Source organism: Hypomesus nipponensis, chromosome 8 (genome assembly GCF_054491055.1).
Source record: "Hypomesus nipponensis isolate SF chromosome 8, ASM5449105v1, whole genome shotgun sequence".
Classification (NCBI taxonomy): domain Eukaryota; kingdom Metazoa; phylum Chordata; class Actinopteri; order Osmeriformes; family Osmeridae; genus Hypomesus; species Hypomesus nipponensis.
The window spans coordinates 1,393,395-1,413,731 of record NC_140368.1 but is presented as its reverse complement, the minus strand read 5'-3'; the positions used below and the strand labels follow the sequence as shown (position 1 = coordinate 1,413,731).

The window sequence follows — 20,337 nt, the reverse complement described above, 5'->3', positions numbered from 1 at the left end:
AACTCTCACTTGGGTTGACCCACACATGACAAGATATTTTAGTTTTACACCTCGAACCATAATCTGTGGGTCTTTAAGCTTTTCTGATATGCATCGCTCACCTCGCGCCCCCACCCCCTAATCCTTCCCTTGACAGTTCATCATTGCAAATAGGCAAAATAAAAAAAACTTTTTGCTAAACTTTCTATTTCTCTGGGGTTCACAGCGCACATTATGCTGTTAAAATGCACCTCTAACATTAAAATAAATAAATAACACAATTTAAGTAATAGTTGTTTTTTATTGGCATATAGTGCCGCCCGCAGTCTGCCGGCTTGACCAGTACTCTTGGTTGGGAAGCACATTGAACACAACGTTTCCTCAACAGAGCGGTACGCAGTCTGTAAAACAGTTGAAACAACAAGAATATAACGTGTATAAAGTTATTAAACATGACACCAAAATGTTTTTGTGAAATGTTACGAAATAAGGTAGGCTAGATATTGGCAACTAAAAGTTTCAACTAAATAAATAAATATCAAAGTTAAGTAACCCGTTAACAAAATGTAAGTCTATGTAACGAACCCTTACATAATTTAACCATGCTGGACACAAACGTGAGTTCGGAAGTGAAAGAGGGTTTGATTGGTCCTGCTGGTACCCAAACCTACACCAATCAGCGCATCTCTGCTATCAGAGAAGGCGGAGCAAATGAGCCAACAGATGCTTCTAACGGTGAATTAGTCTAGTGCTTTTGTAACCATTCTGATTTCGTAAACGAGCTAGTTCTTCAACTCTTCTATTTATCTAATCTCAAAGATTAGATGCGTAGATTACGTGTTTTATCAGCAAAACGAAAATGCCCATGAAACAACATGTTAAATATTTTAATTATGTTAAATAATAATAATTTGGGACTTTATATAAACTTAACATAAAATGTATACTTACTAATCACGTGCACCTTTTCTACTGACTCACAGTGACCTGTTAAAGAAAGACACATTAATTCACCCTATAAATCCTCTGGGTGTACAGAATAAAACTGTTTAACTGTCTGTGGTGTGGGCAGATGACAGCACTGTTGTGCAGAGGAGACCCACTGTAGCTGGGATAGGGAGTCATTAAGTCGTAATCGAAGCCATACTTCTTGGCCACATCCTGAAACTTATCCAAAAGAGCTTCTGATACTTTCTTAGTCCTGCCTGTGAAGAGGCACATCAACAATAACAACAACAACATCAGATTTCCACAAATGACGCAAGACAAGAGTCCTGCAGTGTCAGAACGGTCTGCAGACTTGCAGTGCTCGTGTGCAGCAGCTTCCCTCAGACTCACTGTAGAATTTGAGGGTGACCTGCTCCATCTTCTTGAGGTGGAAGACGGCGTAGGAGCTGTGGTCCGTGTCCAAAACCGTCACAGCCGTGTCCAGCACAGGCCTTCCTCCTGTGGGACGAGAGCAGAGCGCTGAGGGGGAGGAGCCTACTGAGGGGGAGGAGCCTAACGGACACCCAGGTAAACATGGCTGTTCTCACACATGCTGGTCACTTATGTGTTGACCTATCTGTGAGTTGATCTAGGTACGTGTTTATGTGTTTATCTATGTATGTGTTTCTCTGTCGCTCCGTGCTGAAGTGTCCAGGCTGCCGCTGGTAAATGAAAACATGAAGGTGGCGAGACTGGACATGAAGTAAAGAGTTTCGTTTAAACAAGCAGCCAATCACGGTGCAGCTGTTGAGATGCTTGATGTTTGGCTGGCATACAGACATGATACACGCAGGGACTTTTATGGGTTGTTTTCAAAGAACAGAGTCTGTAAGGGGTGTGGGTGTGTACTCACCATTAAGTACAAAGTGCCCCGGACTGGGGGTGAGAGTGTAGGCTTGCAACACCTCCCAGCACTGATGATTACTTAGATAAGAAGGATGAAGAGGAGGAGGAGAAGGATGAAGAGGAGGGAGGGAGATAAAAGAGAGATGGAGGGAGGAGGTCAGTGTGACTTGTTAAGTCTCGTCTTGTGAGCTCACACATTCCTTCAGTGAGGAGCAGCTGTGCCTGGTTCAGACACGCTCTCATCACGCTCCAGCTCTGCACCCCTGCCTCAGCTGGGAACTGAACCCCTGCCTCAGCTGGTCCCTGCCTCAGCAGGGAACTGAACCCCTGCCTCAGCTGGTCCCTGCCTCAGCAGGGAACTGAACCCCTGCCTCAGCTGGTCCCTGCCTCAGCAGGGAACTGAACCCCTGCCTCAGCTGGTCCCTGCCTCAGCAGGGAACTGAACCCCTGCCTCAGCTGGTCCCTGCCTCAGCAGGGAACTGAACCCCTGCCTCAGCAGGGAACTGAACCCCTGCCTCAGCAGGGAACTGAGCCCCTGCCTCAGCTGGGAAATGGACCCCTGCCTCAGCAGGTCCCTGCCTCAGCAGGGAATCTGCAAGTCAAGTGGAACCCAAGCCAACAGCTTCCCTGCGCTGCTGCATGGATGACCCAAGGAACCCTCAGGACTCAACAGATCCAAAGATGTTTGTCTCTCAGCCAAAGAATGACTGAGCTTAAACCCTCACGCACGCTCAGACTTATAGGAATATGTCGAGTCATAAAGTCAAGTCTCATTACTTATGAGACGTGAGCACTAAAGCAATTTCCACTGAACAACAAGAACAAGTCTCTTCCTGTTATGGAGAGAAAGAGCCAGAGGCAGGCGAGAGCAAGAGAGGAGAAACGGAGACATAAGAGACAGAGTCAACAGATTGTTGCATCAAACAAGAGAAAATATTTGAGAAAGACAGAGAGACAGAAAGAAAGAGAGAGAGAGACAAACACACAGACTAAAATGAAATGAAATATATAGTGCCCCCTGCTGGTAAGTTTTAGAACTAGATTGTGTCATTGCGTATGGCACAGTGGAGCATGAAGTTGCAGATGAAGAAGTTGTAGGTTCAAATCCCCCCTGTCGCTTTGGATCAAAAGTGTGATTACATAACAATAATTACATTATTCAAAATATAGTCACAAATACTGCAAGTGTGTGTGCGCATGTATGTGTGCATGCATGCGTGTCCATATTTGACTGTGTGCACGTGCGTGTGTGTGTGTGTACTCACTGACGCGTCATGGTGCTAACAGACAGGGGCTGTTTAGGTGAGGAGGGCGGGGTCAGGGTCAACACCACACCTTCCACGCTGGAGCCGTGTGTCATCAGGTAGGAACACTTGGACGCCACGCTAGACAGGTACCACTTCCCCGCCATCTGCAACACAGCACGCGCTGGAGAACCTGACCAGGTGTTTGACCAGCATGTCTGTACCTGTCTGTCTGTAGCTATCTGTACCTGTCTGTTTGAACCTGTCTGTAGCTGTCTAGCTGTTTGTCTGTAGCTATCTGTAGCTATCTGTCTGAACCTGTCTGTAGCTGTTTGTCTGTAGCCATCTGTAGCTCTCTGTCTGTACCTGTCTGTCTGTAGCTGTCTGTAACTGTCTGTCTGTAGCTATCTGTAGCTGTCTGTCTGTAGCTATCTGTAGCTATCTGTCTGTAGCTATCTGTAGCTATCTGTCTGAACTTGTCTGCAGCTATTTGTAGCTGTCTGTCTGAACCTGTCTGTCTGGTATTCTATCCTCACATATTACATTATTAAATAAAACACAGAACATGTATAAAAATGTAAAAAAAACATTTCCAAAATGTATATTCTAGATTTTGCATCCAAGCATATTACATTTAGTCATTTAGCACAAGTACAGGGACATTCTCCCCAAGGCAAGTAGTGCAAAGTGCCTTGCCCAAGGACACAACGTCATTTGGCACAGCCGGGAATCGAACTGGCAACCTTTAGATTACTAGCCCAATGCTCTACCCGCTCAGCCACCTGACACCCTCACGAGTGGTGACAAGGTACAAAGACCACACACACAAACACGCACATACCTGGTTTATGTCTACGTTCTGGGCCGCTGCAGTGTCAGAGGTGGTGGTGGTGTCTTTTTTCTTTTTGGGTCTTTCCTTTTTGGGCCTGCTCTTTGCCCCCCCGGTGCCCTGTGCCAGGGTCTCCGTGAGACAGAGACACACCAGCAGGCCCACCACTAGCCCCGTCCGTGCCCCAACCATGCTCGCTCTAACAGATGTCTCCTGCAGTGCTCAACTTTGCTGCCTCCAACCTCTCCTGTTGCTGTCTGTGTGTTCTCTCTCTGTCTGTCTGAGGCACGCTCTGAAACACGGCTTGCCTACCTGCCTGTCTGAGGCACGCTCTGAAACACGGCTTGCCTACCTGCCTGTCTGAGGCATGCTCTGATACACTCTGTCTGTGGTCGAACACACACACACCCAAACACCCACCCACACTCACAGGGTTGTGACCTATCAGTTGCTCATTTACCTGGATGTCCCTGCAGTGGGATGGACCTTCCAGTTAGTATTGATCTTCAAGAGACAGGGGCGGTATTGTTGACACACACAGTGATTTGTTTTTACCCTTTGACCCCCAATTAAACACAGTAACTAACAATAAATACTAAAAATATTTTTTGATAAGTTTTATTTATAGACAAAATTGCCTTTATTTTGAAGTGTTCAGAGAGAAGGGAAGTGTGAGCTGTGTCTCCCAGCAGCTGAGAGCTCCTGCTCTGCTGGTCAGCAGCAGGCTGAGTCAGATGGGGGCTGGATGACACAGAGGTCCTCGACCCAGATCCTGGTTACACAAGAACTCTAGAACTTCCAGATTCAAGGCTGCTCAGTGGGAGAACATCTGACTGCAAATCAAAAGGTTTCATATCGTCGCTTTGAATAAAAGCGTCTGCTAAAATAATACATTACATTCAGATGAACCTCTGTCTATCTTACAGAAACAATGTGGGTTAAGACAGTTACACTGAAACACAGAAACACTGTAGATTAAGGGCTACACAAAATCATCCAAGCCCTCTTCCTCTCAACGTCATATACAGTGTTACAGAAAGCACTGGCTAAGCTGGAGGGTTAAGGGAGGGCCCAGGGTTGGGGTTAGACCAGGGGGTTGAGTTTAATTCTGGGGGTCTAAGTGAGGTGTTCCTCCTGGGGGGCGTGTCTCGATGGTGTGGGGGGCGTGTCTCAACAACATGGGGCCTCTACTGGTCTGCATCGTTGGAGGGGCTCTGTTCTCGAGGTTTGAAGGTGAGGGCCGCGCTGTTGATGCAGAACCGCTGGCCTGTGGGATCCGGGCCGTCCTCAAACACATGACCAAGGTGGGCATCACACTGCAGCACCCGCACACACACACACACAGAGATAACTACATATGGATCCTTTTGTTTCAGACGTATTTAATGGCTGAACCAGGAACAGAGTGCTGTTGTTACTACTTCCTCCTGCGGGCTTCTTTACCCAGAATGAAACTCACATGTTTACACAGAACCTCTGTCCCTGCGCTGCCCAGACTGTTGTCGGGGCGACGGATGATGGAGGCGTGGCTCTCGTCTCTACCCCACGCTCCGTGGGCCTCTGTGAACGCTGGCCACCCTGTACCAGAGTCATACTTAGCCTCCGAACTGGAGAGTGGAAGGGGGAGAGAGAGAGGAGGGGAGGGGGGAGGAGGGAGAGAGAGGAGGAGGGGAGGGGGGATAGAGAGAGAGGAAGGGAGGGAGGAGGAGGAAGAGAGAGGAGGGGAGGGGAGAGGAGGGGAGGGGGGAGAGAGAGGAGGGGGAGGGGGGAGGAAGGAGAGAGAGGAGGGGAGGGGGGAGGAGGAAGAGAGAGGAGGAGGGGAGGGGGGATAGAGAGAGAGAGGAAGGGAGGGAGGAGGAGGAAGAGAGAGGAGGGGAGGGGAGGGAGAGAGGAGGGGAGGGGGGAGGAAGGAGAGAGAGGAGGGGAGGGGGAGGAGGAAGAGAGAGGAGGAGGGGAGGGCGGAGGAGGAAGAGAGAGGAGGGGAGGGGGAGGAGGGAGAGAAAGGAGGGGAGGGGGAAGATAGAGAAAGAGGATGGAGTGAGAGAGGGGAAATGACAGAGATTTAGAGAAATGTCGAGAGAGGGGATGGAGAGGGAGAGAGAGAGAGTAGAGCGGAAGGAGAGAGATGAGAACATTTACCCTCTTGCTGTCTTGGAGTCAGTTTAAATGTGAAGCTGAAAGGTCGGAATGTTACCTGAAGAGGGGAGAGTCACAGCACACACAGTGATACATTCCCACGTCATTATGGTGCAGATAGATTCCACTGAAGGGCTGAAAACACACAGACGTGTGACATTTAGTCCAGCACAATGTTGTCACAAACAACTAGAGAGACAATAACTTTACGGCTGAATAAATTAGAAAGTGTATTTCGCTACAGAGGCCTGGGACCAGATAACGTGCACTATCACACCGTGCAATCCTGGGGTGAGTCATTTCAACCCTCATTAGACCCTCTGAAACCGTTTACGAAATTATCTCCAGAAGCTCATGATTTCCCCTAGTGGAAAGTAGTTTTATTTATAGGCAGTGTCCCTATCAGTACCAGACATGCTGGTCTGCTGTATAGACACCTGTGTAACAATATGCAAAGTAGTCCATCCTAACCTGCACACTGACGTTTAGATTAAGATTTAATGTAGGCTATGTCAGTTTGTTGTAGCTGTTTGTAAAACACACAGGCACACACACACACACACGCACACACACACAACTTACCACTTCCGTGCCCTTCTCCCTCGTGACTACGTACTGCTCTGGAGAGAGCTTCTTCTGCCAGTCCGTTGTCTCATCATAGCGAGTCAGAGACTGCAAGCCTGTCATGCACACATTTTTCAACTGCAGTGTTTTGTGCATTTTAGTCATATTTTGCTGCCGTCTCTTAGATCTGAGGGAAATGTGATTTTGGCAACCCTCAAATGTCGGTTCTGTTTAACTGACTGATCCTGCTGGGCAATAGCTACAACATATTACGTCACAGATGGATCGTTTTCTATTTCGAAATCATCCTTGTGTTAAAACTGAACTTTTTTGTATAAAAAAAACACATTGACATGCAAAGTTTCACATATACGAGTAGCCCTAGGCAGCTCCTTCTCGGCAGCAACTTGACAGCTAGAACTCGGGCTACACGGGGGATTTACCTGCACTTGTGAAGACAGGACGGCGGAAGGCTGGGATTCTCTTGGGCAACAATGCAGACTTGGCGACCGCACTTTGAGAAATCACTCTGGAGAGTCGAACTACGAGACCGGACATGTTCTCTGTCGATGCACGCGCTTTCGGAGTCAAGTGCAGCCCTGTGATGTCAGACGCGGACTGTGCGGCTCCCCCCTCCGCTGACGGGAGACTTTCGACCCTGCAGCGAGTTACCGTCCGGTTATGCGTTATGAGTTGTCACTTATGTCCTCTGAAACCTGGTCAAAAACCAGATAGTAAAATGATATGGGTCAAAGTTGAGAGTGCAGATAAGAGCTCATACAAAGTCCTTTGCACCTGCTTGGTTTTGGCAATGGCTTCAAAAGGCAAAACATCATGGACTATAGGATGTAGGCTATGGGCCTTGCAATATATTACTTCTCATATAGGAATTCAATTGGCGTAGGCCTATTGCAGAATCGTGACAAAATGTTATGCCTATAATTAAACGTTTGCCTTTTTGTCTAAACTCAAACATTGTATCGGTTTTGAAACGTGTTCAAGTAGTGTAACATAGTAGGCTATACCACCCATGGCATGATGGTGAGAGACAGTCCAGAATAATCTTTTTCACCAGAAACATGGACACGTGACCAGTTCATGTAGACTGCATGCACCGGCGTGTGGCAGATGAAGCATTTCCGAATGTATCTGAAGTAAACCCAGCGAACCGAAGATTAGATCAATAAAACCTTGTCCCATCTCGCAGATGGCATGTCAGGACACAGGGGGCGCAAGTCCGACCTTGTAGACTACCTGTAAAGTTACAACATCCTTCGAGTAGCCTATTGCCTATCTAAACAAGGAGCGATCGTTTCAGTGAATGATCGTGGTAGGCAACAGTACCGATTTTACAGTTTCAAGTTGGATATTCGGCCGTTAAGATATGTGTTCTGCAGTTAAACACAGGCAAAATACATATTCAAGGAAAGAACTACCTATTATAGATAAACATGAATAAGAAGGGTAAACTGAACACACCCTCTCTATCAAACTGAATTGACAATATGATACTACATGTAGAATGAACAATAGCAAAACTCACTTGTCTCTGCATCAGTCAAGGTTCTGCCTGGCTCATCCAATTAGAAACTATTGTTCTCTCAATGAGGAACATGCTCCATCTTAACAAGCAGAACTTGGCCCCGCAATCCTACCCAAAACCCAAATACACAACAACTAAACATAACTCTTTAACAAAACTTTAATATAAGTACGGTTGTTCAGATGTCAGATGAAAATAGTTCAATGGCATTAAGGCACTGTGATGTTTCTAAAGTACTGGTTATTCAAAATGCTACTGGCCAGTTTAGGGAGGGTGGAGGGTCAAGATGTAGTGAATGTGGAAGGAGGTGGATGGTCTAGATCAGGGGTAGGCAACCCTGGTCCTCAAAAGCCGCTGTCCTGCATGTTTTAGATGTTTCCCTGTTCCATCACACCTGATTCAAATGAATGGGTCGTTATCAAGCTCTGTGTAAGCCGGGTAACGACCCATTCATTATCAGGTGTGCTGGTGCAGGGAAACATCTAAAACATGCAGGAAAGCGGCTCTCTAGGACCAGGGTTGCCTACCCCTGGTCTAGATGGTCTGGTAGTGAATGTGGAGGATCTAGATGGTCTGGTAGTGAATGTGGAGGGTCTAGATGGTCTGGTAGTGAATGTGGAGGGTCTAGATGGTCTGGTAGTGAATGTGGAGGGTCTAGATGGTCTGGTAGTGAATGTAGAGTGTCTAGATCAGTGGTTCTCAAGCCTGGTCCTCGGGACCCCCTGCCCTGCATGTTTTAGACGTTTCCCTCCTGAAAACACACCTGATTCAAATTAATGGCTCGTTATTAGGCCCATTTGTTTAAATCAGGTGTGTTGGAGCAGGGAAATATCTAAAACATGCAGGGCAGGGGGTCCCGAGGACCAGGATTGAGAACCACTGGTCTAGATAGTCTGGTAGTGAATGTAGAGTGTCTAGATAGTCTGGTAGTGAATGTGGAGGGTCTAGATGGGCTGGTAGTGAATGTGGAGGGTCTAGATGGTCTGGTCGTGAATGTAGAGGGTCTAGATGGTCTGGTAGTGAATGTGGAGGGTCTAGATGGTCTGGTAGTGAATGTAGAGGGTCTAGATGGTCTGGTAGTGAATGTGGAGGGTCTAGATGGTCTGGTAGTGAATGGCTGCGGGGGTGTTGATCCTCAGGAGCCTGCCCGGCTGATACAGGAGGTCAACCAGGTAGGTCCTGCGCTGGGGCAGGGGGCCTGGGGCTTGGGGGGGCAGGGGGCCTGGGGCCTGGGGGGGCAGGGGGCCTGGGGCCTGGGGGGGAGGGGGCCCGAGGACTGGGGGGGTCCGCTGGAGAGCAGCACCTGGTTCCACGCCCGGTTATATTCCCCCCGCTCTAGGCTACAGCTCAGCCCGATACGGTCAGCCAGGGCCTGGGGGAAGGAGGGGAGGAAGGAGATAAAGGGAGGAGGGGGCAAGGGGGGGTTAGAAGTGCAAGGGAGAAACAGAGGGAGTGGGAGATGTGAGGTGATCCACTGGACTGGGCTACCTTGTACAGCAGAGCTCAGTGGTAGTATAGTGTGTATAGTAAGTGTGCTACCTTGTAGAGCAGAGCTCAGTGGTAGTATAGTGTGTATAGTAAGTGTGCTACCTTGTAGAGCAGAGCTCAGTGGTAGTATAGTGTGTATAGTAAGTGTGCTACCTTGTAGAGCAGGGCTCAGTGGTAGTATAGTGTGTATAGTAAGTGTGCTACCTTGTACAGCAGGGCTCAGTGGTAGTATAGTGTGTATAGTAAGTGTGCTACCTTGTAGAGCAGAGCTCAGTGGTAGTATAGTGTGTATAGTAAGTGTGCTACCTTGTAGAGCAGGGCTCAGTGGTAGTATAGTGTGTATAGTAAGTGTGCTACCTTGTACAGCAGGGCTCAGTGGTAGTATAGTGTGTATAGTAAGTGTGCTACCTTGTAGAGCAGGGCTCAGTGGTAGTATAGTGTGTATAGTAAGTGTGCTACCTTGTAGAGCAGGGCTCGGTGGTAGTATAGTGTGTATAGTAAGTGTGCTACCTTGTAGAGCAGGGCTCAGTGGTAGTATAGTGTGTATAGTAAGTGTGCTACCTTGTACAGCAGGGCTCAGTGGTAGTATAGTGTGTATAGTAAGTGTGCTACCTTGTAGAGCAGGGCTCAGTGGTAGTATAGTGTGTATAGTAAGTGTGCTACCTTGTAGAGCAGGGCTCAGTGGTAGTATAGTGTGTATAGTAAGTGTGCTACCTTGTAGAGCAGGGCTCAGTGGTAGTATAGTGTGTATAGTAAGTGTGCTACCTTGTAGAGCAGGGCTCAGTGGTAGTATAGTGTGTATAGTAAGTGTGCTACCTTGTACAGCAGGGCTCAGTGGTAGTATAGTGTGTATAGTAAGTGTGCTACCTTGTAGAGCAGAGCTCAGTGGTAGTATAGTGTGTATAGTAAGTGTGCTACCTTGTAGAGCAGAGCTCAGTGGTAGTATAGTGTGTATAGTAAGTGTGCTACCTTGTAGAGCAGAGCTCAGTGGTAGTATAGTGTGTATAGTAAGTGTGCTACCTTGTACAGCAGAGCTCAGTGGTAGTATAGTGTGTATAGTAAGTGTGCTACCTTGTAGAGCAGGGCTCAGTGGTAGTATAGTGTGTATAGTAAGTGTGCTACCTTGTAGAGCAGAGCTCAGTGGTAGTATAGTGTGTATAGTAAGTGTGCTACCTTGTAGAGCAGGGCTCAGTGGTAGTATAGTGTGTATAGTAAGTGTGCTACCTTGTAGAGCAGGGCTCAGTGGTAGTATAGTGTGTATAGTAAGTGTGCTACCTTGTAGAGCAGAGCTCAGTGGTAGTATAGTGTGTATAGTAAGTGTGCTACCTTGTAGAGCAGAGCTCAGTGGTAGTATAGTGTGTATAGTAAGTGTGCTACCTTGTACAGCAGAGCTCGGTGGTAGTATAGTGTGTATAGTAAGTGTGCTACCTTGTACAGCAGAGCTCAGTGGTAGTATAGTGTGTATAGTAAGTGTGCTACCTTGTAGAGCAGAGCTCAGTGGTAGTATAGTGTGTATAGTAAGTGTGCTACCTTGTAGAGCAGAGCTCAGTGGTAGTATAGTGTGTATAGTAAGTGTGCTACCTTGTACAGCAGGGCTCAGTGGTAGTATAGTGTGTATAGTAAGTGTGCTACCTTGTACAGCAGGGCTCAGTGGTAGTATAGTGTGTATAGTAAGTGTGCTACCTTGTACAGCAGAGCTCAGTGGTAGTATAGTGTGTATAGTAAGTGTGCTACCTTGTAGAGCAGGGCTCGGTGGTAGTATAGTGTGTATAGTAAGTGTGCTACCTTGTACAGCAGGGCTCAGTGGTAGTATAGTGTGTATAGTAAGTGTGCTACCTTGTACAGCAGGGCTCAGTGGTAGTATAGTGTGTATAGTAAGTGTGCTACCTTGTAGAGCAGAGCTCAGTGGTAGTATAGTGTGTATAGTAAGTGTGCTACCTTGTACAGCAGAGCTCAGTGGTAGTATAGTGTGTATAGTAAGTGTGCTACCTTGTAGAGCAGAGCTCAGTGGTAGTATAGTGTGTATAGTAAGTGTGCTACCTTGTACAGCAGAGCTCAGTGGTAGTATAGTGTGTATAGTAAGTGTGCTACCTTGTAGAGCAGAGCTCAGTGGTAGTATAGTGTGTATAGTAAGTGTGCTACCTTGTACAGCAGGGCTCGGTGGTAGAAGGTCCCTAGGCGTATGCGGCCTATAGGGATGATGTTGGACTGCAGCTCAAACTTCAGCTCACTGATGTGAAGTTCCCACAGGAAGTCATGCTGCCTGTCTGTCTCCACAGCCCCGCCCATCGCCTCGCTCACCAGCCTGACAGCCAATCACAGGAGTTTTAGGGCCTGAGTGGCTGCAGAAACAGCCAATGGCAAGCCAGGAAACCACTGCAAAGTTTTTTGAGGGAGCCCTGAAATGAAGATTCATAAATAATTCCCCAGTCCTGTGATGAGTCACCTGGCCAGAGAGCTGTACTGCTCCGCCTCCTCAGCCAGGGGAAGCAAGGCTGCAGCCTCAGACACCAGGCGCTGGAGGGCGTAGTCGAAGGGCAGTATCCATGGTTTCTCTGGAAGCGAGACTTCCTGTTGGGTGGAGACTTCCTGTTGGGTTAGGGTCTCGTCCTCCCTGCGCCCTTTACCCTTCCCTTTACTGTGGAGCGAGGGACAACATCTCAAACAGCTTGTACATGCACACACACACAGATATACACACACAGATACACACACCTTGGCGTCCTGCAGCTGGCCTTGCTGCTAGGTGCCGAGGCGGTGCGTGCGTCAGTAGGAATGTCCTGCAGCCTCTCCTCTGACTGCTCCACTGGGACCCTGCCGCAAACAGGAAGCAGGAAACCGGGAACAGGAAGCAGGGAACAGGAGACAGGAAGTAGGGAACAGGAAACAGGAAGCAGGAAGTAGGGAAGCAGGAAACAGAAAAAAGGAAGCAGGGAGCATACAATAATGAATCAAAAACAGTCCAATATAGGGAAGTGTAAATACATGCAGAGCAGATATACTCCATGTCTAACATGGTCTACTGGCAGCCTGCTAGCTCTGGCCTGCTTAACATGCACCAGGAGCATCCCCCTCTACCCGGGCCCCTCTACAACACACACCAACCAGCATCCACCCCACTCTGCACCACAAACACACACAGACGACTCAAGGAGCAGAGCAAATCTTGCATACAGGGAAGCCAGAGGTAAAGGACTGCTGTGGCTGTGAGGGGACACATTGTGACTATGAATGAAGGTCCCCCCCCCCCCCTCCAGGAGACAGGGTGAAACTCAGGTCACACCAGGCACCCATCTGCCTTCCTATAGAACTACAGCATAATAGGGTGCTCCATTACTCCTGGGGTGGTGTGTATGAGCCCTGTGTGTGTGTGTGTGTGTGTTGGTGAGTGTGTGTGTAACTGTGTGTGTGAGTGTGTGTTTAGTTTCAGGGTACTGGAGTGGAAGAGAGGTACCCTGGGGGTCTGCTCTCTTTAACAAAGTCAATTCATTAAAATGCTAGATGTAGTGTAGAGAGTATACTAGATGGAGACACAGTGTGTGTGTGTGTGGTACTGTGTGTGTGTGTGGTACTGTGTGTGTGTGTGGTACTGTGTGTGGGTGCCTGCCCACTGGCATTTAGCTTCCCTTTCACACTACATCTTTTTCATTGAGCCTGTCAGCAGCCAGGAGACACACAGAGAGGAGACACAGAGAGGAGACACAAGGAGTGGAGACACAGAGTGGAGACACAGAGAGGAGACACAGAGAGGAGACACAGAGAGGAGACACAAGGAGTGGAGACACAGAGTGGAGACACAGAGAGGAGACACAGAGAGGAGACACAGAGAGGAGACACAGAGTGGAGACACAGAGAGAGGAGACACAGAGAGAGGAGACACAGAGTGGAGACAGAGAGGAGACACAGAGAGAGGAGACACAGAGAGAGGAGACACAGAGAGGAGATACAGAGAGGAGACACAAGGAGTGGAGACACAGAGTGGAGACACAGAGAGGAGACACAGAGAGGAGACACAGAGAGGAGACACAGAGAGGAGACACAGAGTGGAGACACAGAGTGGAGACACAGAGAGGAGACACAGAGAGGAGACACAGAGTGGAGACACAGAGTGGAGACACAGAGTGGAGACACAGAGAGGAGACACAGAGTGGAGACACAGAGAGAGGAGACACAGAGAGGAGACACAGAGAGAGGAGACACAGAGTGGAGACACAGAGAGGAGACACAGAGTGGAGACACAGAGAGAGGAGACACAGAGTGGAGACACAGAGTGGAGACACAGAGTGGAGACACAGAGTGGAGGGAGAAAGGAGGGGGGGGAGAAAGAGAGAAGAGGAAAGAGGAGGGGATAAGATGTCAGAAATATTGCTCTATAAAGCATTGCACAGAAGAGAGAGAGGACAAGAGAAGAGGAGGGAGAAGAGGAGAGAGGAAGGGAAGAGAGAGAGGATTGCTGTGGGTCTAGAGGGCTGTGGGTCCAGAGGGCTGTGGGTCTAGAGGGCTGTGGGTCTAGTGGGCTGTGGGTCTAGAGTGCTGTGGGTCTAGTGGGTCCAGAGGGCTGTGGGTCTAGAGGGCTGTGGGTCTAGAGGGCTGTGGGTCTAGAGGGCTGTGGGTCTAGTGGGTCTAGTGGGCTGTGGGTCTAGAGGGCTGTGGGTCTAGAGGGCTGTGGGTCTAGAGGGCTGTGGGTCTAGTGGGTCTAGAGGGCTGTGGGTCTAGAGGGCTGTGGGTCTAGAGGGCTGTGGGTCTAGTGGGTCTAGAGGGCTGTGGGTCTAGAGGGCTGTGGGTCTAGTGGGTCTAGAGGGCTGTGGGTCTAGAGGGATGTGGGTCTAGAGGGCTGTGGGTCTAGTGGGTCTAGAGGGCTGTGGGTCTAGAGGGATGTGGGTCTAGAGGGCTGTGGGTCTAGTGGGTCTAGAGGGCTGTGGGTCTAGAGGGATGTGGGTCTAGAGGGATGTGGGTCTAGAGGGATGTGGGTCTAGAGGGCTGTGGGTCCAGAGGGATGTGGGTCTAGAGGGATGTGGGTCTAGAGGGCTTTGGGTCTAGAGGGCTGTGGGTCTAGAGGGCTTTGGGTCTAGAGGGCTGTGGGTCCAGAGGGCTGTGGGTCTAGAGGGCTTTGGGTCTAGAGGGCTGTGGGTCCAGAGGGCTGTGGGTCCAGAGGGCTGTGGGTCTAGAGGGATGTGGGTCCAGAGGGCTGTGGGTCCAGAGGGTCCAGAGGGCTGTGGGTCTAGAGGGCTGTGGGTCTAGAGGGATGTGGGTCTAGAGGGCTGTGGGTCTAGAGGGCTGTGGGTCTAGAGGGCTGTGGGTCCAGAGGGCTGTGGGTCCAGAGGGCTGTGGGTCTAGAGGGATGTGGGTCCAGAGGGCTGTGGGTCTAGAGGGCTTTGGGTCTAGAGGGCTGTGGGTCCAGAGGGCTGTGGGTCTGTCCTGACTCACGTGTGCAGGGTCTTGGTGTTGACGGTGATGACAGCCCTGCGCTGGGTGGGAGGCTGCTTGGACAGCTCCTCCAGAGACAGCACTGTGTGGCCTGGACGAGCCTGGGGAGGGCAGAGGACTTAACCAGGGTGTAGGGCTGTCTAAAGGTTTGTGGTGTGTGACTGTGTGTGTGTGTACCTGTCCGGGGTCGTAGAAGCCATCGCTGATGAGGTCTGTGCAGCCCAGCCGGCCAGTCAGGCTGTATTTGAGGGAAGGGTTGAAGTCCAGAAGCTTCTGGAAGGCTCTCTCGCTGAAAGTACTCCTCCGGTTCACTGAACAGTTAATGTCCTGCAACAACTCCAGGGCCCTGACACACACACACAGATACATGGACCAAGTTTACTCAAAAGAACAGAAAAAAACGTTTCTAAAGGTTGCAAAAATATTTTCGAAAAAGGTTAGATTTTTTTTTTTGTAACTTGGGCGCCATCTACTGACCACAGTCGGTCTCTATTCATGGAACGAACAACATGACACTTCACTTTGGATTAAGGTAGAATATAAACCCTCTTAGAACTAATGCACTTCTGATCCTTGATCTTCTGCAGTACTCTCTAAACCAGGACTCTCTAGCCCTGTTCCTGGGGAGCTACTTACCTCTTGGTTTTTGCTCCAACCCTGCTTACTTAACCTGATCAATCAGCTAATTATTAGAATCCAGTGTGCTGGATTAGTGTTGGAGCGAGAACGTACAGGCATGTAGCTCTCCAGGAGCAGGGCTGGAGAGCCCTGTCTGCTCTGACATCATCTGTGTGACAACATCTGTGTGACATCGTCTGTGTGACATCGTCTGGGTGATGATGTCATCCCCAGGCTCACCCCAGGCTGCACAGCTCCACGGCCGTGGCCTCGTCATTGGCGCACACGCTGAGGGCCCAGCATGCATTGCGCCTCACTGCTTTGTGATTGGACTGTAGCAGCCTGACCAATGGAGCGAGGCCGCCGGCGTTCCTAAGCTACGTGAGAAAAACAGACAAGGTCAGTGTGTGTGTGTGTGTCTATATGTGTGTGTGTCTGTGAGTGTGTGTCTGTGAGTGTGTGTCTGTGAGTGTGTGTCTTACGTCTGCCCTCCCGTCAGCATCACAGGCCAGGGCAGCCAGGGCCTGGGTGGTGTGCAGCAGGGTGTGTGTGTCTGGGCAGCTGAGGGGCTCCACCAGAGACCGCATGGCGCCGCGGGACAGGATGCTGCTGCGCACCACTTCCTGCTGGGCCATGTGGGAGAGGGCGGCGGCCGCGTGGGCCACGCCCCCAGGAGAACCATCCTGCAGCAGCTGCACCAATCCCTGCTCTCCCTCCGCCTCGTACGCCGCACTGAGACACACACACAGATGCACAGAATCACACAGACATACAGACACACACTCATAGAACAATCTCTGCTTAGCAACACAATAACACAGAGAGAGGGAGGTAGGGAGAGAGAGAAAGAGAGAGAGAGGTAGGGAGAGAGAGAGGGGGGGGGAGGTAGGGAGAGAGAGAGAGGTAGAGGGAGGTAGGGAGAGGGAGAGAGAGAGAGAGAGAGAGAGGTAGGGAGAGGGAGAGAGAGAGAGAGAGAGAGAGAGAGAGAGAGAGAGAGAGAGAGAGAGAGAGAGAGAGAGAGGGAGGTAGGGAGAGAGAGGGAGGTAGGGAGAGGGAGAGATGATGGACTCACTAGGCGTTGAGCTGGTGGTTGTGTGTGAGGTTGGACAGGGCCAGGGCTGCGGCCTCTCTCACCTCTGACCCCTCATTGCTTAGCAACTTAACCACTGCGCGGATGCCGTCTGAAACACACCCAGACGTGCATATTCATGAAGCATGGCTCCGCCTCCCACTGCCACTGGAACTGGTGTTGTGTTTGTGTTAAACCCTATCTGTGTGTGTGTCTCACCCAGGTGTCTGAAGGTGTGTGTGTGTGTGTGTGTGTCTCACCCAGGTGTCTGAAGGTGTCTCTGTGTGTGTGTGTGTCTCACCCAGGTGTCTGAAGGTGTCTCTGTGTGTGTCTCACCCAGGTGTCTGAAGGTGTCTCTGTGTGTCTCTGTGTATGTGTCTCACCCAGGTGTCTGAAGGTGTCTCTGTGTGTCTCTGTGTGTGTGTGTGTCTCACCCAGGTGTCTGAAGGTGTCTCTGTGTGTGTGTGTCTCTGTGTGTGTGTCTCACCCAGGTGTCTGAAGGTGTCTCTGTGTGTGTGTGTGTGTGTGTGTGTGTGTCTCACCCAGGTGTCTGAAGGTGTCTCTGAGTGTGTGTGTGTGTGTGTGTGTGTCTCACCCAGGTGTCTGAAGGTGTCTCTGTGTGTGTCTCACCCAGGTGTCTGAAGGTGTCTCTGCTGGTCATGCTGAGGCTCATGGCGGCGACAGCCTGACAGCTAGCGATCCTCACGCTGTCGTTCTCCACACACAGCAGCTCCACCAGGACCTGCTCCACAGCCTGCTCATGAAGCAGCTGGCGATTCTCAGCTATACACACACACACGCACACACACCTGAGCACAAAGCCTGGATGAATGGCCTCATGCACAGCTAAATACACACACACACACACACACACAGGTGCGCTGGCTTACCAGTGTGTGCGACCCTGGTGAGGGAGGTGAGGGCGAGGGCTTGGACAGCAGGCTGGGGGGAGGAGAGGAGGATCTGCAGCAGGGTGCTCATCCCCCCAGACTCAGCCAGCACTCGCACACTGTCCTGCTCCAGCAGGCATGAGGACAGCACCCGCAGAGCAGCCACGTGCAGGTCCCCACACTCCTGGAGGGGGGGGGAGTATGGAGGGGGAGGTGTGGAGGGGTGGAGGGGTGGAGGGGTGGGGGAAGTACGTGTTCAAATCTATCTCCTCCTTTGACATCAGTGCATTAAGCATTGAAACACACACACACACAATAACCCCCCAACACACACATCTTTCCACCCCCTAAACACACACACACTACCCCCCAACACCCCCCCCCCCCCCCTCACCTTGTTGGCGAGCAGCTCCAGCAGCGCGGCCAGCCCCTGCTCCTCCCGCAGGCAGGCCCGTGTGTCTGGGTCCAGGCTCAGTAGCTCCAGGGAGGCCAGGCCCAGCTGCTGGATCACCACAAACTCTGACCTCAGCAGCTCCAGCAGGGGAGGGATCCCCTGCAGCCCACACACTGCCTCCCTGCTGGGTAGGTCCTTCACTCTCACACACACACACACACATATATATACATACACACACTCAGACACATAAACAACAGCATTGGGACACAGTAGCCTCTGAGATCAGCCCGTGACAGGGGGCTGGTAGAGGTGTGTGAGGGGTGAGGGAGGGGTCACCTGGACCAGGTTATAGATGCACTCGGCTGAGTTCTTCTTCACGTCGGGGTCTGGGCTGGACAGAAGCTGCAGGAGGGGCCCCAGGCCCTGGCTGGAGAAGATCTGGACCTTACAGCTGAAGTCCACTGACAGGGAGACCAGGCACAGAGTAGCAAACTCCTGGACCACCATGTCCTCTATGGAAGAACACACACTCAGCTGGGGAAGGACATCAGTAGGGTGGGATTAGCTTTTTTGTAATTTTTTTGTGGGCACCCTTGATTACTTTTTAAGACTTGAGTGACTATGATGGAGTGTGATGATGTGCATGATTGAGGTGGTATTGGTGACATCACAGTGGGTGTGTTTTCCTCAGGATGGACAGATACCTTCAGGTGACAGTTTGGCGATGACGGAAGGGATTATGTCAATTTTCTTCAGAAGTCTCTTCACATCACCTAGCAATAAAATAAATTACGGTGTTCAAAACATTGTTCTTCTTTTCTTCCCAATCAGTTTTTCCAGCGGGACAGTCAGACAGTCAAAAGGACAATCAGAAGACAGCCAGACAGCCAATCAGAAGACAGCCAGACAGCCAATCAGAAGACAGCCAGACAGCCAGTCAACACAAAGGCTCTCACCATTGGCAGCCATGACACCCAGGGCCATGAATGCATTGCGTCGCACCAGCTTGTCTTCGTGGGAGATGAGCTGGCAGAGTGGCTCCACAGCCCCTAGTCCCAGCAGAGAGCTGCAATTCTCATCTCCTGCCACCAGAGGGCGGTGGAGAGGAGGAGATGAACACAGGGGAAGAAGGCACCTTCCTTTCAGTTCACTTTAGTAAAATACAATCTCATAGGCTTCAAACACAATATGTTCAGTCAATAAACGATTGATGAATAATAAGCACTGCTCCTCTTATATCGCAAAAGAGAGAAGTGAGAGAGAGGGAAGAGAGAGAGAGAGAGAGAGAGAGAGAGATAGAGAGAGAGAGAGGAGAGAGAGAGAGGAGAGACAGAGAGAGAAGAGAGAGAGAGGAGAGACAGAGAGAGGAGAGAGAAATAGAGAGAAGAGAGAGAGAGGGAAGAGAGAGAGAGAGAGAGAGAGAGAGAGGAGAGAGAGAGAGGAGAGACAGAGAGAGAGAAATAGAGAGAAGAGAGAGAGAGGGAAGAGAGAGAGAGAGAGAGAGAGAGAGAGAGAGAGAGAGAGGAGAGAGAGAGGAGAGAGACAGAGAGAGGAGAGACAGAGAGAGAAGAGAGAGACAGAGGGATACTACCTTTCTTTGCAAATTTGTGAATAGCTTCACATGCTTTGGCCAAGACCTCTTCCTCCGGGGAGTTGAGCATCAGAACCACAGTGGCTGGTTTCCTGCTCTCGATGGGCAGGGGGTCAAACTGCGGGGTGGGGAGCGGAGTGGGTGTGCATACAGATGACTGAATGACTGAGTGTGTGTTCAGCACAAATGAACTCTAACGAAAGGGGTTAGCTACTAGTCAACTAGATTCTTACAGTGTCCTTAGAGGGTGCCTCATTCTCCTTCTTTACTTTCTTTCCCATTCTGAAACGAGAAACAAAACTGTTATCAAATTAGAAAAACTTACTTATGAATTGTTTCACTTAAATGCAAGCTGGTGGTAGTTTCGCTGAGGTTGTTGGCAAACCAGCTGAGTAGAGAACTAACTGAACTTGGCTAATGAGTAATGTACCATAAACTAGCTGCTGTAAGCAGCTATAGCTACACAGAGATAGCTAGCTAGCTACTTGATGAAAGATTGCACCCTACCATACACTTACAAACAAGAAAGCTTTGGGTCAGTAATTGTGACTTTCCTAATCGCCCTTTCTGTTGGGTTAATTACCTGTTATTAACTCACAGACCAGTTAGAAGCGCCCAGGTTTTCGGCTAGCTTGTTAGCCAGACAGATCGCAATGTTTTGGAAATGTGGAAGGATGACTTTGGTTGCTAAGCGACGTGAACCACATTGTTTCGGGTGTCATTCAAATC

General features: G+C 50.0%; 3 protein-coding genes across 4 annotated transcripts; all 3 read right to left on the bottom strand.

Moving 5' to 3' along the window:
- Positions 1-260: 260 nt before the first annotated feature.
- Positions 261-4,319, bottom strand: c8g (complement component 8, gamma polypeptide). The gene is made up of 7 exons (XM_084702437.1): positions 3,898-4,319; positions 3,078-3,223; positions 1,820-1,890; positions 1,318-1,425; positions 1,083-1,184; positions 931-966; positions 261-380 (listed from the first exon to the last, which is right to left on the bottom strand). The coding sequence occupies exons 1-7, from the start codon at positions 4,075-4,077 to the stop codon at positions 361-363; spliced, it is 663 nt and encodes a 220-aa protein (XP_084558563.1). The 5' UTR covers positions 4,078-4,319; the 3' UTR covers positions 261-360.
- Positions 4,320-4,721: 402 nt separating this feature from the next.
- On the bottom strand, positions 4,722-7,292 carry msrb2 (methionine sulfoxide reductase B2). Of its 2 annotated transcripts, none has more exons than XM_084702439.1 (5): positions 7,029-7,292; positions 6,604-6,701; positions 6,025-6,079; positions 5,345-5,463; positions 4,722-5,201 (listed from the first exon to the last, which is right to left on the bottom strand). In XM_084702439.1, exons 1-5 carry the CDS (start codon positions 7,141-7,143, stop codon positions 5,073-5,075), a joined length of 516 nt encoding a protein of 171 aa, XP_084558565.1. In that variant the 5' UTR covers positions 7,144-7,292; the 3' UTR covers positions 4,722-5,072. The 2 variants fall into 2 exon arrangements, with proteins under 2 accessions (XP_084558565.1, XP_084558564.1); XM_084702438.1 differs by lacking the exon at positions 6,025-6,079 and adding an exon at positions 6,080-6,156 and having other exon boundaries at positions 5,345-5,492; positions 7,029-7,288.
- Positions 7,293-7,434: 142 nt separating this feature from the next.
- On the bottom strand, positions 7,435-20,324 carry armc3 (armadillo repeat containing 3). The gene is made up of 19 exons (XM_084702440.1): positions 20,192-20,324; positions 19,842-19,890; positions 19,609-19,726; positions 18,974-19,099; positions 18,722-18,790; positions 18,354-18,529; positions 18,015-18,209; positions 17,621-17,804; positions 17,361-17,513; positions 16,734-16,842; positions 16,144-16,393; positions 15,902-16,038; positions 15,221-15,389; positions 15,044-15,144; positions 12,332-12,430; positions 12,063-12,254; positions 11,759-11,921; positions 9,382-9,500; positions 7,435-9,307 (listed from the first exon to the last, which is right to left on the bottom strand). The coding sequence occupies exons 2-19, from the start codon at positions 19,887-19,889 to the stop codon at positions 9,223-9,225; spliced, it is 2,493 nt and encodes an 830-aa protein (XP_084558566.1). The 5' UTR covers position 19,890; positions 20,192-20,324; the 3' UTR covers positions 7,435-9,222.
- Between the last annotated feature and the right edge of the window lie 13 nt (positions 20,325-20,337).

Coding starts and splice junctions, on each gene's coding strand:
- c8g (XM_084702437.1), bottom strand. CDS start 4,077: ATGGTTGGGGCACGGACGGGGCTAGTGGTGGGCCTGCTGGTGTGTCTC. Junction 3,224..3,897: donor AGAACGTAGACATAAACCAG/GTATGTGCGTGT, acceptor GCTGTGTTGCAG/ATGGCGGGGAAGTGGTACCT. Junction 1,891..3,077: donor GTTAGCACCATGACGCGTCA/GTGAGTACACAC, acceptor TTCTTATCTAAG/TAATCATCAGTGCTGGGAGG.
- msrb2 (XM_084702438.1), bottom strand. CDS start 7,143: ATGTCCGGTCTCGTAGTTCGACTCTCCAGAGTGATTTCTCAAAGTGCG. Junction 6,702..7,028: donor TCCTGTCTTCACAAGTGCAG/GTAAATCCCCCG, acceptor TGTGCATGACAG/GCTTGCAGTCTCTGACTCGC. Junction 6,157..6,603: donor GGGAGAAGGGCACGGAAGTG/GTAAGTTGTGTG, acceptor GTGTGTTTTCAG/CCCTTCAGTGGAATCTATCT.
- armc3 (XM_084702440.1), bottom strand. CDS start 19,889: ATGGGAAAGAAAGTAAAGAAGGAGAATGAGGCACCCTCTAAGGACACT. Junction 19,100..19,608: donor TCACAAATTTGCAAAGAAAG/GTAGTATCCCTC, acceptor CTCTGGTGGCAG/GAGATGAGAATTGCAGCTCT. Junction 15,390..15,901: donor GTGGAGCTGTGCAGCCTGGG/GTGAGCCTGGGG, acceptor TGTGTGTGTCAG/GGCCCTGGAGTTGTTGCAGG.